This window comes from Miniopterus schreibersii, assembly GCF_964146895.1.
Source record: "Miniopterus schreibersii genome assembly, chromosome: 20".
Classification (NCBI taxonomy): domain Eukaryota; kingdom Metazoa; phylum Chordata; class Mammalia; order Chiroptera; family Miniopteridae; genus Miniopterus; species Miniopterus schreibersii.
The window spans coordinates 16,144,155-16,161,578 of record NC_138122.1 but is presented as its reverse complement, the minus strand read 5'-3'; the positions used below and the strand labels follow the sequence as shown (position 1 = coordinate 16,161,578).

At 40.2% G+C, this 17,424-nt stretch overlaps 1 protein-coding gene and 1 long non-coding RNA gene across 9 annotated transcripts in view; one reads left to right on the top strand and one right to left on the bottom strand.

Moving 5' to 3' along the window:
- LOC308549616 overlaps positions 1–7,220 on the bottom strand; it is a 68,179-nt gene extending 60,959 nt beyond the window's left edge. Inside the window, exon 1 of the long non-coding RNA XR_013997770.1 lies at positions 7,006–7,220. This is a non-coding gene — a long non-coding RNA (uncharacterized lncRNA). The remainder of the gene's footprint in view (positions 1–7,005) is intronic.
- Positions 7,221–7,343: 123 nt separating this feature from the next.
- HORMAD2 (HORMA domain containing 2) overlaps positions 7,344–17,424 on the top strand; it is an 81,686-nt gene continuing 71,605 nt past the window's right edge. For 5 of the 8 annotated variants that reach the window (XM_081122908.1, XM_081122909.1, XM_081122913.1 and 2 more), the window contains exons 1-2: positions 7,504–7,714; positions 15,636–15,720. In XM_081122908.1, coding sequence (XP_080979034.1) covers positions 15,670–15,720 — 51 coding nt within the window. In that variant the 5' untranslated portion in view covers positions 7,504–7,714; positions 15,636–15,669. Of the gene's footprint in view, positions 7,715–15,635; positions 15,721–17,424 lie in introns of all 8 variants that reach the window. The other 3 variants (XM_081122912.1, XM_081122914.1, XM_081122911.1) reach the window with 1 other exon arrangement.

Sequence of the window (17,424 nt, the reverse complement as noted above, 5' to 3'; positions counted from 1 at the left end):
GTTAATGTTCATGTTATAAAGTATAGAACTTAAAGTATTAAACCTAGATTATAAAACCTAATTAACTCATGGTTTTGCCAAACACTAGGTATTTAGTCTGGGCAGTTCCATAAAATTTTAGGTCTTTCCTCACTTGTAAAATTGTAATTTTAGAATTGCAGAAGCAATTTGTGTATTGCCTGTCTTTGAGGGTGGTGGTTGTGTTGATCACCTGAGAACCTATATAGGAAAGCATGCTTAAAACACGGTTATTTCTCCATCTATCTGGCACATGATAGCAAAATAAAGTTTGTCCTTTATTATCCTAATCCACAAGGATTAACCTTAAGTAGACATCTTCAAATAGGACACAAGTTGGTTTCTTTAATAAAGACCAATGTCACCAAGAACAAGGATAGAGTGCAGTGTTTCCCAGAATGTTTGATAAGAGTAGGATCTTACAATCCGTTTACATTTCCCAAGTTAGAAATCAAGTTACATTTCTCACCTATGACTGTTCTAAACTTTGCTTTCTCTAAGACTCCTGGATCACACTTAATCTTCTCACTCTGAGCAGATGAACCCTAAAAACGGGAAATAAAACCCTCATGCTCTCTTGCCTGCCCTCTAACATCTAGATGATATCTGTCTATCCTTAGAGGATAAAGGTTTCCTCCTTGTTTCCAAGGCAGGTGTTCCTACCTAGTCCAATTCCCTCCTTCTTACTCTGGAACTTGAAGCCATCAGTCACTTCCTATACTGTTATCTGCAGTTACTCCTTTGCCACAAGATTCTTCTGTTTACCAATACGGGTGTCTCTCCTCCAATGCAGTCATCCTTGCATTTTGGGGGGAAATTTTTTACCTGGTTAGGGTGAAGACAATGATTAAACCATATTTAGAAAGAAAAACAGTACAGTTTAAATTAGAAAGGGGAGAGCTAGGAATGAGTTGCACAGTTTGGATGTTTCTACAGTAATCAAGGTAAGAAGTAACTGGGACCTGATAGAGTGGTGACATGAGAATGAAAGGGGGAAATAATGCAAGAAAAGTTATGTAAGTAAAACTAATAAATCTCAGCAAATGATTGCATGTGGGACAAAGGGAAAGGGAAGAATAAAAGAGAATTGTTTTCACCCTAGCTGGGTGGCTCGATTGGTGGGAATGTCATCCTAATACACCAAAGGTTTCGGGTTTGATCTCCATCAAGGCACATGAATGCATGAATGGGTGGAACAACAAATCGATTTCTCTCTCTCTCTCTCTCTCACGCCCCCTCTCCCGGCCTCTCTCTCTTTAATATCAATACAAAACAAATTTAGAAGAGAACAGTTTTCAAGCAGAGATTTCTATAGCCACATATAACAAATAATTTGTTCAGGAAAGTCACAAAACAAGCAAATACCAACAACAAGCTCTGGAAAGGCAGGGGATCTGATTTCTAGAGTTGCCATACTATATTATTTTAAATGTCCAGTTTTCAATAAAAATTACAAGACATGCAAAGAAACAAGAGTATCTCTCTCTCTCTCTCTCTCTCTCTCTCTCTCTCTCTCTCACACACACACACACACACACACACACACTCGCAGTCAAGAGAAATTATCCTGAAGAAGCCAAACAATGAACTTACTAGATGAAAACTTTAAGTAAGCTCAAAAATATGTTCAAATAAGTAAAGGAAACCATGGACTGAAGAATGAAAGAAAAATATGAGAATAATGGTTTTGAATCAGGATAAATGGAAAAATAATACGATCAACAGAAATAGGAAATTGGAATGCATCTTTTCAAAGATCAACCCCACTATGCATTATGTGAATACATCCCAGTTAATCACTTTGAAACTGTTTTGGATTCTTCCAGTAACATATGTGCATTCACTCAACATGTGTTTATTAAACATGTCCTATGTGTAGGCACTCTGCAACAAATAAAGGGGATGGGGATGTCCACAGGTTATTGATAAGGTCATACTTTGAATTCTCCCAATGCCTCTTCCTGTAGTACATCTTTCTGTTCTGTGCACTGTGACTTAAGTTAAGAGAGCCCCTGGCACATCTGAGAATATGGCTTTCTGGGATAGTTTTCTTAGGTGTAAGTGATAGTAAAGTTCTAAATGATGCCTTTTTGCAATGCTTTCTCCCTTCTACTCTTAAAGCTATGTAGGTAATTTTCCTGTGATGTCTTATTTTTCAGTTGTTTAACCTTTCTCTGGCTAGGAAGAAGTTGGTTTTTGTTTGTTTGTTTAATGAGAAGAGATGTTAGAAACCCCCGCCTTAGATGTTTTGTATTACCATGTTCAAATCATGCAAAGGTCGTAAGTAGTCTGAACCTTAAATTAGGGACCTTCTCATCAGAGGTCATTAGTACTTACATGTGTAATTTATCATTAGGGTAGTATAAACTAAGGAAGAAAAAAAGCCCCTCTTATGGCTGAGTCTGCACCGTGGTCCAATAGGAGTTCTAAACCATTTTTTGGTAACTGTCATTTTCCAAGCATCAAATGTGTATAAAGTAAAGGGCTTCAAAATTTGGGCTGTCAGTAGTGTGGTATATTTTGAACATCACCTCATCTCAGATTTCTGTGCAGATGTAACTAGCAATCATGAAAAGTCAGTTTAAAAATCTATTTCACTTGAAACCTTTTCCATTAAGTGATAAACATTAAGAAAAATAACATCATTTTACATGTCACCAAAACTTCATAGTCAGCAAAAAACAGAACCAAGTAGTCAAATAGAACATTGCTATGTTTGAGAATTCACTGTCCTTGACATCATTTCTTAGTCTGGGCAGTCATGCAGGCCTGTCACTTACATGCCCTGTCATTTCCTGTTCCAATTCATTAAACCCTAGGCTTTCCCAGAAACACACAACCCACATGGAAATTCTTCTGCCAGTCAGAAAAGATCACTTTGAAGGATGCAGAAATTGATATGCAACTCTTGAGTGCGCATGAGGTCCGTAATAAATTGCCACCTACACATGGAATTACATTTTGTAGGTTGACAGTGAGTAGGCATAAGCAGTAGGAGCTCAGATTTAGACCTTACAGTCAGGGCTTATATCAGATTGATTGGCTTCTCTTTGGCTGCCAAAGAATGGATCAAGTTCAGAAGCTAAAGCCAAGTTGGCAATCCTTTCTCTTTGCCATTCTCTTTTTAAAAATACCCTAAATAAGTTAGGCAGTATAGCAGTGTACACACAGAGGCTTGACTCAAAACTTTAGTTCTCTAAAAATCATTTTGCCTCTCTTTGCTTCTCAGTAATATTAAAAATTTTAGGACTCCAGAGTCACATTCATAAACACATTTATAAACATTACTGACCCCCCCCCCCCAAATCACATGGGTACTGCATGCCCCAATGGAGATCAGGATAAAATAACACCCTAGCAGAAATGAGAAGGCTTGAAATAATACAACTGGCCCAAGAGAGCCATGCTTGACTGATCCTTAGTGAGGAAGAAATCAAAGATGAAAGGGGATTCTCTCTCTTCAGCTCTCTCCTCTTAACCATGACTGAGGCACTTGGGATTGCAAAGGCAACATTTAGCTTTCAAAAGCACCATTGCTTCCAGAAGTAAAAAGAAAGGATCTTACACCTCCTTTTCTTTCCTGCTTCTAAAGTGGTGGGCAAACGTCTGCTCTTATTGGTTTGAGGTAGTCTCACCATTGCCAGAGAATGAGCAAAGGAAGTTATATGCATATGCTGCCCTCCTAAATGCCAATTCCTTTGTGAAGCTGTCTTGATTCCCCATTTGGAACGCATAGCTTCCTTCTCCACACATATATAATTTATACCTCCATTAATATTTGCAAACTATTTTCTATGTGAGTAATGTGTTTACAATGTTTCCCTCTCTTACTGAACTGTAAACTTCCACAGCTCGGGGACCAAGTCCTCACAATGCCAGGCAGAATAAGTGCTTGATGAACGAATAAATATGGTGGTGTCAGCTTCATGATGACTGGAAGTTATGATGATTTTAAGGGATCTAATAAAAGTTGAATGCAAACAAGTTAAAGAAACCACATTTTCTACTTAGCAGCGCCCTCCCCTCCAATCTCTTTTCTCTGTATTTGGTATCACTGTATACATTGAAGAGGGAGATACATCTAGAGATTTCCTCCTGAGAATACATTTTATATTCAATATGTCTATTTTTATAACCCTCAAGTAAACCATCTTTTGGAGAAAATTTCCAGGGTTAAACTGAACCTGATGGAAAGAGTTTCAATCAGTCAGACAAATGGATCTCTACTTCCTATGACCTAGTGTGCTGTCAGATGCCCCAGAAGAAACTCCAAGATTCTGAAAGTTGACAGCATGATTCCACAAGACTCTACTAACAAGGTACTGCCTACATAAAATGATCAAGAAGAGGAAAGAAGGAACCTGAGTTTCTTTAATTGAGAAGGAAAAATGGTCTTTAGTTCTCAAAAAACAAAGGTCTAACTAGAGACTGATTAATGAGGAGTGACAACTGTTTCAGGTAAACAGAATAGAATAAAACGTATCTAAAGAGAGAAAGGTCAACTTTAGGCAACAAAAGTCATTTCAAATAAGATATCTTCCCCTTCTATTTTAATCTGTTTCACATTTTACAAGGTTTGGCAAAACTTTAACAACTGTTTTTTTGGAAATTCCTAAACAATGATCAATTTCTACTACAGTGTACATTTTTTTCTTTCCAAAACAAACAAGATACTTTGCCTTGACAGGGATAATTTTTTGTTGTTGTTGTTAATCCTCACCTGAGGATATTTTTTCCATTGCTTTTCAGAGAGAGTAGAAGGGAGGGATGGGGAGACATAAAGAGAGGGAAGCATTAATGTGAGACAGACACACTGACTGCTTGCCTCCTGCATGCACCTGGGGTGGGGATCAAACTCGCAACTGAGGTACCTGTCCTTGACCCAGAATCAAATTGAGACCCTTCAGTTCGCAGGCCAGTGCTCTAACCACCGAGCGACACCGGCCAGGGCGACAGGGATAATTTCCAATCTCTCATCGTTGAAAGGTACAAAAGAAGCTGGGAAATTGTCTGAATATCATATAGCACTTTTGAGTTCATTAGGCCATTATCCCTAGGTCTGATTTAGTTAAAAGATGAAAAGTACAGTCCTGGCCGGTGTCGCTCAGTTGGTTGGAGCGTACACTGAAAGGTCCCGGGTTTGATTCCTGGTCAGGGCACATACCTAGGTTGCGGGTTCGATCCCTGGCCCAGGTCGGAGTGCGTGCAGGAGGCAACCGATCGATGTTTCTCTTTCACATTGATGTTTCTCTTTTAAAGATCAATGAACATGTCCCCAGATGAGGATTTAAAAAAAGTAGAGGAACAGTACACGCTCAAAAGCTTTTAGGTGATAGGAAGCAAGTCTTTGGCTTGGGATTTTTGTGTTTTTGAGTTTATAAGTCAGGTTCACAGAAAAGTAATCAGAAATTAGACTGACTGGCGATAAAGAGCCTTGAAATGAGAGGTGTGAGACCATGGGTTGTATCTGTGACATGGTGTCTCTTAACAAGCTTAAGGACTTTGAACAAATTACTTAAACTCTGATCTGTAAAGTAAGAGACTAGACTCTGATGGTTTCTAAAGCCCCCGGTAGCACTATAAATTTTTAATCGTCTGACAGTATTCCTTAAGTCACGTCTTAGGTTCGTGCATTCACCTGTCTATTTGAATACCTTCAATGAACATAATAAAGGACACTGTCGTCAAGGAGTTGAGTCAGCGGGAAAAGTGAAGGCTCTTCCCACAGCTCCTAGCACAGGTGATCATTCATCCATTCAAGTTCTGAACCAAGGTTACAAAGAAACCAGCAGGGAATGATAGAAAGGAGTAGGAGAAACTCCATAGCTCTTAGGAGGAAGAGAAAGTAATTTATTGTTTCAGTCCAGCAATGTTTATTGAGTGATCACTGTGTACCAGGCACTGGGCTGGGCACTGGGGGACCCCGAGGTGACGCTGACAGACCAGGCCTCTAATGAAACTTACTTACGTTCTAGGAGGTGGAGAGAGGAAAACAGGCTGACACATTAAAAAAAATAATAAAACCCAGACTGTGATGAGTTCTGTGAAGGAAATATTAATAATGAGAGAGAATAACTGTATTTGGGGGGTGGGCTGCCATTAGCACAGGGCAGAGGCGAGGAGGGCGGCCAGCACAGAGGGCGAGTGATTCAGTCAGAGGGAAGCGAGTAAAACGCTGAGGTTGGAAAGGGCTGGAGCAGAGAGAGGGGCCATGTGCGCGGTTGGAGCTTAAAGGGCAGTTAATTCTGGAAAGTATAGAATTAAGGTAGAAGTTCTTAACTAAGGGCGAATTTGGCCCCCCAGGGAACGTCTGACAATGTCAGGAGACATTTCGGGCTGTCGTGATTAGGGAAGGGGGCGGTGGAGGTGCGTTTCCTGCTGAGGTTGAGAAACCCTGCCCTAAAGGACTATTCTGTCGTTATTATTATAAACTCATGTTTTTACCAGCTTGAATCTTTTTTTTCCCCTTTACTTGCAGAAACAACGTTTCAAGCGGCCCACTGCTTCACCCGCTGCCTCAGGAAACCCCGCGGCAGAGGTTCAAGGGACCCCAGGAAGCTGAGGAAAGCTCCCCGGGTGGGTACGGAGCAGGCACGTGGACGCGGGAGAAGGGATCTGAGGGTCACGCCCGGCTGCTCCCCGGAGGCGCCTCCGCCTAAGCGGCCGGGAGGAGGGGCAGTGTAGGGGGCACATATTCCCGTTCATTTGCCTAATTACAAATTAATGTTAAAAGCGATGCAATGTTGGGTCTACACACAGGAAAGAAGTGGAGATGCCCTCAGAACTGAAACTTCAGTGGACTGGGCTTTTGAATGCCCCTTCCGCGCGCACCCCGGTCCCTCCTGGCTCTAGCTTCCCCGCCCCCACGCTGCCCAGCGCTGGGCCCAGGTCTCTCTGGGACCCGTGGCCCGCATTAGCCCCAAGGTCCCTCGGCCTCAAACCCTAGACCCCTCCGGGCCCGCGAGGGCCTCCCCGTCGCCCCCTCACCTCCACGGCGGCGAGGCGCCTCCTCAGGAAGCCCCGCGGCAGGCTGTAGTCGACGTACTGGCTGCCCGAGTGGAAGGCACCGTCGCGTCCTGTGTAGCGCCGCAACCCCGGTTCCCCTCGGCGCCGCGTGCTCCGTCCGGGTCCCTCAGGCCCGGGAGCGTCCGGGGGAGCCCTCGGAAGGGCGGGAAACGTGGCAGCGGAGAGGCAAAGCCGGCGGCGTGAGGGCAACTGAACTGTGAACAGTGGCCCCGCGGGGGACAAGAGCGGGGAGTTGAGGGGGCAGGGCCTGCCAGGGCCCGCCTTCATTTGCATATTCATGAAGCGGAGGGGGGGAGAGAGAGAGAGAGAGGGAGAGGGAGAGAGGATGGACGTTTGAGCACGCGCCGAGAGGTAATGAATTATTCATGAAGAGGCTCGCCCCGCCCAAGAAGACCTCGTTGATTATTCATGAGCCCGAGAGGCTGGGTTTGAACCCAGAAAGGCGGTTGAATCCCCTCTGAGGGAGAGGTCGACTAGGCTGAGGTGAGGGCGGAAGCGACGCGGGATCTGCGAAGAAAAAGGGCGCTTGAGGATTGTTAGTTCTCTAGACTTAGAGCAACTTTTCTTTTTACTTGAGAGTGTAAATTTGGCTTGAAAGTGTATCGCGGAGGCGCCAAGTGCTGTGAGGAGAAGCTTCGGGCTGAGGGGAAAGACAAGGGGAAGCTTCTAGGTAACCTTTACCCCCTCAACGTTTGACGATGAAACACTTCACATATACCGGGCGGGGGGGGGGGGGGCGGAGAAAATTTACTGCGAACACCCGCATTCCCGCCATCTAGGTAGCTTTTAAATTAAGATTTTGGTGGAAGAGAGGGAATCAGTGTCGGAGGGGGAGCCGCCAAGCAGTCGGTCAAGGCGACCGGGACTGTGTATTGCAAGGAGCCGGATGTGGAATTTTCGGGACTTCCTGTAGCCGGGGCAGGTTTTCTCTAGCCTTCGAGGTTTTCTGCCAGAATGAATGCTTGGCGCAGACCAAGCGGTGCCAATGGGTCCCCACGAATGACCTAAGCTCTTCTTTCACTTTACCCAGGATTTGCCATTTGATTAATCTCTGTGGACTTTAGCTCCCCAAACAGTACAGGGGGGAAGAGTGTCTTGAAACTCAAGGTTAGCCAATCACCGAAATGTGTTCCATGGCGCAGAGCATTGGACGGTGTGTGCAGTACATCACGTCCTTGGCTGGTGAGAACGGAAAAAAGAAGTGTGGCTCTTGCTGTTGAAGGAGTGTTTAATCGAATTAGGGTGATAATCTAATTTCTCCCCCCATTGGACCATAAATCTCTTGAAATGTGAACAGTATTTTACATTTTTGTAATCCCCAGGGGGAAGCCTGGCACATTGTAGTTGCCCAGTAAATGTTGAGTGAATGAATGATTAAAGTAGCATGAAGAAGATACTAAAAACCCAAAGGAGCATGAACAAATACTCATTTAATATAGTGGAAACTATTTACTCCGAGTGAACATGGAGTAGGGGAATTATCAGGGCCATGTGGGTTGGTTAAGATGGTGAGTAATAATTTACAAAAACAAACTGTGAAACCTTAGAGTCACTGGATGAACTTTGGCAAAGCAAGTCCTCTTGCTGGACTTCACTTTCTTCTTCTATATAGTTTTATATTTTACATTTGAATTCATGATCCATTTTGAATTACTATTTGTATATGGTGTGAGATTTAGGTTGAGTTTCTGCCCCTCCCCCCCCGGATGTCCTATTGTGCCAGCACCATTAGTTATAAAGAGTATTCCTCCAGCCTGGCTGGTGTGGCTCAGTGGATGGAGCTTTGTCCTATGGACCAAGAGGTCCCTGGGTTGCAGGCGACAGCAGATCGATGTTTCTATCTCTCTCTCCCTCTCCCTTCCTCTCTATCTAAAAATCAATAATTAAAGAAGCCATGTTATTTTTAAAAAACTAAAAAAAAAAAAAGACTATTCTTCCTCCACTGAATTGTCTGCCCTTTTCTTTAAAAGGAAGGGATTGGATTAATTGTAGAGTATGTCTCCTCTCCCTTCTGTTGTGGGGCCCATTTATGTTGATTGGCATGCACTTCCTTTGAGTAAAGCTATACTTCATGTGATGTACATGTAAGGAAGGTTACTTAGTTGTATTTTAGAATCCAGCTATTGGATATTGTTCACTCAATAGAAAGGGTATTTTCTTGTTAAAAATTGTTGTGGAAGATTGGGAAAGATGGGTGGAGAGCATTAGGAAATCAACTATTACTATATTTGGGCAAACATAATAAAAGTTTGATTTTTCCTTCACTCAGATTGGCAAAAAAAACAAAAAAAAAAAAACGTGGCCTAGACCTTCATAAACTTAACAACTGGTCTATCTTTATTTGAATCTTGGATTCACAAATAAAAGGGTAAAATAGTAAGTAATCGTGCCATCATTTTGAATAGGCTGCTGAGATGTAGGTCAAGAGGTAGGCCTGCAGTGAGTCTTTATTTGAGAAGCCATAGAAATCTTGCCTCTTTCTCGAGAAGATCATAATCCTTTTATAGAGTGGACGTATCGAGCATAATAGTGAATGGTGTCGATGCCCAGTGAAGTTTCAGATGTTTGTGGATCCAATATATAAGCCAATATATAAGTAAAAGACATTGGAAATGTCTTAAAAGTTATGAAAAGTCCTGCTGTTCTTAAAAGTTATGAAATCTCTCCTAAGTTTTTAGATCATGAGTCAGAACAAGGTGACCAAAAAAAATTAGTTTTTCTCTAAAAACTATTAGTTCTTCTCTAAGAACTTCTCTAAGAGTGTGTGATCTGCAGAATCATACCTCCTGGGGCTGTCAACTTGTAAGCTTTCAAAATTAAGCAGTTTGTACTTGGATAAGAAATCTCTACAAAATACCTGCTCAAAGGGAAAACAATAGTAGGAACAGAATGGTTAGAGGTTGAAAGGGACTTGGCTATTTAAAAATATTCTTTAGATCTTTTTTGCCTTCCTGAAGCGAGCTCATTCTGGAACACCAGAAAGGGACACTACCATGTTTAGATATAAGCAAGCAAGCCCAACAACTACTAGTGGTGATGGTAGTGCGTCGTTTTAGATGGAAAGAAAGCAAGCAAAGGGGAATTTAACTTGAGGGAGTCATTGTAGATAACCCCCTAAATTGTGAGTCAGAATTTCTTGATTTTTTTTTCTCAGTTCTGCCGCTAAATGGTTGGTCGACCCTGGAGATAAGTGAGTTGACTTCTCTGAACCTTGATTTCTTTATCTAGAAAATTAGACATTTAAAATTCTTTCTATTTCTAAAATTCTGTAATTCTTTTCTAGATGCTTAATTCTTCCTTGTTCCTGTAGTGCTGCTCTGTTGACTCAGCAAATATTTATTGAGCCTCTACGTAATTTGTTCCAGTGCTGTGATGGTGCTGAGGATCCAAGTATAAGCTAAACCAGACACAAAAGTCATCCTGTATGATTCCATTTATATAAAATACCCAGAATAGGCAAATCCATAGAAATTAAAAAGTAGGAGGATGGGAAGCCATTGCTAATGAGCATGGGATTTCCTCTTGGGGTAACAAATATCTTGAATTAGATAGTAGTGATAATTGCAAAACATTGTAAATAAAACCCACTGGATTGGTTTTGGGGTTTTTTTTTGGAGTTAAAAAAAAAAAAACTTTAAAAAATAAAGAATGAGCTAGACAGACACAACTTTTGCCCTCATGTTAGCCTATGGTAGGGTGGGGTGGATGCATAAATGCAACCATGATACAGTATATATCACAATGGGCATGCAACCCAGATGTGGTGGTAGTGGTGAATCAGGAAGTAATTCCTTGAGAAAATTATGCTAAATGATGTCTAGAAGATGAGTAGGAATTAGGAACAGAAGAGGATGTTTCAGAATGTATGTTACAAAAGCCTGAAAGCTGAAGAGAATATAGTCCTTTAGGGTAATTAAAGTAGATAAGAATAGCTGATGCATAAAAGTGTAATGGAAAATGTTTAGAGATGAGGCTAAGGAGGCAAGAGCCAGATCTTGAAGGCGAAGGAGTTTGGATTTTATCCTGACGGCAATGGGGGGGCCACTGAAGTATTTCAGTCTAGGAAGTTATATAATCGAATTTGTAATTTAAAAAAACAACTCTGGCCTTGGCCAGTGTGGCTAAGTTGGTTGAGCGTTGTCCCGTACACCAAAAGGTCACAAGTTCAATTCCAGGTCAGGGCACATGCCCGGGTTGCAGGCTCAATTCCCAGTAGGGGACGTGCAGGACGCAGCCTAAGGAGGTTTCTTACATTGATGTTTCACTTTCTCTTCCTCTCCCTTCCTCTCTCTTTAAAATAAATAAAAACATGTTTTTTAAAAAGCGGAAAGAAAACTGGCTGCAATACAAAGAACAGACTGGAAAAGGGTAAGGCCATTAACAGGCCGGCTGGGTGGCTGGAGCAGTTCAGGCAAAAGATAAGGCTGATATGAGATCTAAAGCAGAAATGACAATGTGGTACTAGTCGGTTTGGCTCAGTGATTAGACTGCTGGCCAGAGGACTGAAGGGTCCCAGGTTTGATTCCGGCCCAGGGCACATACCACGGTTTCAGGCTCATTCCCTGGCCCTGATCTGGGTGCATGCAGGAGGCAACCAATGGATGTGTTTCCCCCTTCCACTCTCTCTGAAAAGCAATAGAAAAAATATCCTCAGGCCAGGATTAAAAAAAGAAAAAAAATGAAAGAAATTACAATATGGATAAAATGAGGAGTAGACATTTGAGAATTATTAAGGAGACTGGATATAGGAATGGTGGTGGTGATGGGGTGGAGGTAGAGGGGAGAGGGACAAGGTTGAGTCCTAGTTTTTAGGCCTCAGCAACTAGGTATTTGATTCACTAAGCTAGGGAATAGAAATAGGTTTTGGGGAAAAGAATTCACATTTGGGTGTGTTGGGAACATCGAAGTGGAACTGTCTCATAGACAGAGGTCTAGATCTGCAACTCCCCAGAGAGACCTGAGCAGGGGATATATATATATATATATATATATATATATATATATATATATGAATCACTAGAAGAGAAATAGTAATTGAAATAATGGGAATGTATTGTATTTGTACATCTAGGGAATGTAGTTAGAAGTAGGAAAAAAAAAGACGAGCTCCTAGGACAGAAGAACTCCAAAAACTAAAAATGATCAGGGAAAAAAGTCTGAAGAGGACAATGAAAAGGAACAACTGGAAGGCTGGGGGAAAAACAGGAGTTTTAGTACTAATACATTATAAGATTTTAAAAAATAAAATGCTTTATTACATATAATAAATTGTGTCTGACAGTATACCAAGTGCCTTGCAAATAATGACTCATTTAGTCTTCACAACAACCTTATGAAGTAGGTACTCTTACTATCCTTATTTTACAAATGGGGATACTGATGCACACAGCTTGCCCAAGATGAGAATGAATTGTAGACTGAGATTTGATCCTAGGTAGTTTGGCTCCAGAAGAGTCCACATGCTTAATTACTATGTTATGTTACCTCTCAAGATAAACACTTGCCTGGGTATACACTTATAAGAGCCCTGAAAAGTTGGATTTATTGTCTTCATTTTACAAAAGGTAAACTGAGGCCCTGGCTGGTGTGGTTCAGTTGGTTGGAATGTCATCTCGTAGACCAAAATGTTTCAGGTTCAATTCCTGGTCAGGGCACATACCTAGGTTGCAGGTTGGTCTGGGAGCATGCAGGAGGCAGCCAACCGATGTTTCTCTCTCACATTGACGTTTCTCTCTCTCTCTCTCTTTCCCTCTCTCTCCATTCCTCTCTCTAAAATCAATTTTTAAAAAATCTACAAATTCATGATAAAAAATTAAAAAAAGAAAACTGAGGCCCAGAGAGATTAAGTAATTTGATCAAGTCACATAGCTACTAGATAGTTGGGCAGAATTTGAATCCAGGTTCCTTAACACCAAAGCCTCTTTCTACTAGATTTTACTGCTAGTTATTTTCCTCTATGTACATACATATGTGTGTATAAAATTTAACTTATTTTATAAATGTTATTCCCTCAGATATTTACCAAATGCTAATAGTGAGTAGCTTTAAAATCTTTCTCAAAAGCAGGTGCCCTGGATATCTCAGAATTTTAAGTGATAATATTAATTTAATCCAGGTTATCTGTACATTAAAAAAATATGGATGTAGTAATGCATTGTGTTCTAATTGACTGATGCTATTCTCAAGGCTTGGTTCTCTAGAAATGCCATCAGCATGTCTTATGATCATAGATAAATTTTTTAAAAAACTCCAATATAGAAAGCAATTAAAAATCATTATTCCTGTTATTTATTGTCTCTAAGACTGGCAGTTTGCCATGTTTTAATGGCCAAGACCTAGAGCTTAAACTCTTGTAGTTATTTCCCCCATTTTCTTCTTTTTAAAAAAAAAAAAATCTTCACCTGAGGACATGTTTCCATTGATTTTAGAGAGAAGGGAAAGAGGGGAGAGAGGGGGGTTGGGGAAAAATCGATGTGAGAAATATTGATCGGTTGCCTCTGGTACACTCCCAACTGGGAATCAAATCCACAACATTTTGGTGTATGGGACAGTGCTCCAACCAACTAAGCCACATGGCTTGGGCACTGGCACTGTTTTATTTCTTGCAGTCATTAAGGGAAACAGTTGATATGTTGAGTCAGATTTGAAGGTTATACTCAGAAATGAAAATTATACTCTGAAGTCAACAAAAGATACCTTGGAATCTTTAAGGACCAAAGAAAGGAGTATTAGGTGGTTTTCAGTCTCATATAAAATATTGTAGAAGAGTGTCCCCTAGTGCTGCTTGGAAGAAGTAATTTGAGAGAAATTAAATATTACCTGTTTATTATCTCTGTCACCACCTTGTGGTCTCAAATAATTCTGCCCTCTTTTATTAGCAAAATCTTCCAGAATCTTGCATTAAGCTTTACACAAAAACAGGTCACAGGGTGATCCAGAGTGAAATTTCTTTAAGTGGATTATTTTACAAATATTTTGGTTAGAACTGTATAAAACCTTAAAAAGAAGCCACAGCCTAAATGAAAATCTTTTAAAAGAAATGGGGAAATGCACATTTTTTTTTTTTTATGTTAGTGAAGCAATGGGAAGGAAACCCAGATGTGTTTTATTTTTTCCATTTATTTATTTATTTGTTTGTTTGTTTGTTTATTTATTTATTTATTTATTTATTTATTTATTCAAGGAAGGGCTTAAGATGGAAGAAGCAACAGGGGACAGCCTAGGTGGGGCTACTTTGACTCTCTAGAAATTTTATAGGAAAGAAATGAGCCTAGGCTGGGCTGCTTTGGCTCACTGGGAAGTCAGAAAAAAAGGTGGCCTTGGGAGCAGGTTCAGGGGGCTAGCCTGAGATGAACTGAAGCTGCCCATTGTTTCCCTGGTTGCAAGTCTCCTGGGGTCTCTTAGAATTTAGGAGATGCATGCCTTTGGGGGAAGAAAACGGGGAAGGGAAGGGTGTGGGCATGCTCTTGGGAGGGAGAGTGCCTAGATGTATTTTAAACAATGTTTTTTATTGTGGTAAAATGTACATAACATAAAGTTCACCACCTCAACCATTCCCAAGTGTACAATTCAGTGGCACTAAGCTTATTCACAGAGTTAGACAACCATGACCACTATCCATTTCTAGAAAATTTTCATCATCCTGAACAGAAACAGTACCCATTAAACTTTCCATTCCTTCTACCCTCCAACCTCTGGTAACCTCTGTTCTACTGTCTCTGTGAATTTGACTACCTTCCTCATATAAGTGGAATCATGCAATATTTTTCCTTTTGTGTCTGGCTTATTTCACTTAGCATAATATTATCCATGTTGCAGCATGTATCAGAACTTCATTCCTTTTTAAAGCTGAATAGTTTTCCATTGTATATACCACATTTAAAAAAATCCATTCCACTGCTGGTGAACATATGGGTTGTTTCCACCTTTCGGCTATTGTAAATGACACTGCTCTGAACATTGGTGTACAAGTATCTGTTTGAATCTCTGCTTTCAATTCTTTTGGGCATATACCTAGAAGTGGAATTGCTGGATAATATGGTGATTGTTTAACTTTTTGAGGAACTGCCATACTGGTTCCGCAGCAGCTGTACCATTTTACATTCCCATCAGTAATGGTTTTAATTTCTCCACATCCTCACCATCGCTGGTTAGTTCCCAGTTTTTTGAACAGCCATCCTGATAAGTGTGAAGTGTAAACATTAAATTTTGAATTGACTTTGAAAATCAATTCACATGAAGTTAATTCAAGAAATTATTTTGAGGTGCTGCTATGTACAGAGCACTGTTATACTCTGAGGGAATAACAAGGATGAATAGAATATGTTGTTGACTCATTAGGTGATTTACAATAACTTTCTCCTCCAAATGCATTTGGGAGCAAATACATTTTCACTGGGTGGCTGGAAAAACTAACCCAGAGACTTTATGCCAAATTTTTAAAAATTGGTAGTGGAGATCAAAATATTTATTAAACTAATTTTCCAAAGAATATAGTCAAATACGATTTATATAGTTTTTCTTTGGAAAATTCACAATAAGGATTATGTTAGGTAAAGTTTCTAATTTCTTTCTTTTCTTTTTTTTTGCAGGTCAGACTTAAAAGAATCCTGATACATTACTGTAATGGCCATTGCTCAGCTCTCTCACTCCATCAGAATTCACAAGGCATCTAAGGTATTTAATAAGAATTAAGACTGCTTTGTCTGTGTAGTAGCCTACTCTCCCTCTTACTGCTTCACTAATAAACTCTATTTCACTTAAAAAAAAAGAATTGAAATAAAATTGATGACTATTTAGTCAGTTAGTTCAGAATCACGACTTTAATCTTTGGAATTTTTTTTAAACAGTAGTTTTATCGGTTAATTGGCACAAAATTTCTGGCAGAGTATGTCTACATTTTAGTTGCTTAATGAACTGAAGATGTTCAGAAAATTAGAATAGACCCCTTCAAAATAACTTACTGGGTGCTTGTTTCATATTTATATATTTAGATTTTCTAGGGCAAAAGAAATCAGAAACAAAAAGATGTTTAAAGAGAATGGTTCTTTGCTAGACATTCACTTCCTAAAACAATTAGGAAACTTCTGATGTACAACATGGTGTAGTCATAAGAACTGAAGGAGAGAACAGTGAGAAAAACTTGTGTGCTGGGATGTGTGGGGTGCATGCCAGGGCTAGGCAGACTGCTGGTCTACCTTGGCAAGTTTACCTTGTCCCATGGCATTTATTAGTGAATCATTTAGGTATTCACTGAGAGCTCAATATTATAGAATATATATGTAATACTGTGTTATCCTCTGAAAGAATAAAAAAAAAAAAAGAATCTTTTCCCTGGCCTGGTGGCCCAGCTGATTGGAGCTTCGTTCCGTACCCAAAAGGATTTGATTCCCAGTCAGGGCACATACCGAGGTTGCAGGTTTGATCCCCGGTTGGGGCGAGTATGGGAGGCAGCCGATCGATATTTTTCTCTCTCTCTCTCCCTCTCTCTCTGTCTCTCTCTAAAAATCAATAAAATCATATCCTCAGGTGAGGGTTAAAAAGAATCTTCGTCTTCCAGAAGTTTATGATCTGGTTAAATTAAGATTTGCAGGAGTTAAGTCAATATACAAAGTGGTATATGCATTACATATATGTGAAAAAGAGTAAAGCAATACACATAAGAATTTATATATTTTGTATAGACTGGAATAGTTTGTATATTCCTCAGGAAGGAGATGAGACTTAAGGTGAATCTTGAATGATGAAAATGATTTGGATAGAGGAGAGAAAAGAGAATTCCATGAGGAAAACCTTTCATATGCCTTGGCTCAGAATAAAAAATGATCATGGCATGCTTCAGAGAATAACAAAGAAGCGTCCCTACTGATAAAAAAAAAAAAAAAAAAAAACTGGAAAAAATAAAAGAGATTGAGATGTATATGGAAGGATGGTTGAAAAATCAAAAGAAAAAATAGTAGTATGGCAGCTGAGAGAGAAGAGGGAGAGTGTAGGCAAAAGTGTCAAGCACTGAAGAGAAGTTATATAGCACAAGGACTGAGAAGAGGTAGATGACAGGATGTGCTTGGTGACTTTGGAGGAAATAGTATAGAATGAATGGGATAAAAGACAGATTGCAGTGGGTTCTGAGGATTGTGTGAAAGGGAAGGAGATTATATAATTATAAGAAAGCTCCAATTTTGCCTCAAATCCATGGATCATTGTGAAATAAATTATATTAGTCTTAAATTACTTGGGTAACTGTCTCTGCCTCTCTCCTCTGCCTTGCCTGTGGAGATCTAATATAATGCAATACTTAAAGCCCGTTTCCTTTTGATTACCTATAAAGGTATCAGATTTGAAGTCTTGAAAAATCTTTACATCATGTCTGTGATAATGGTG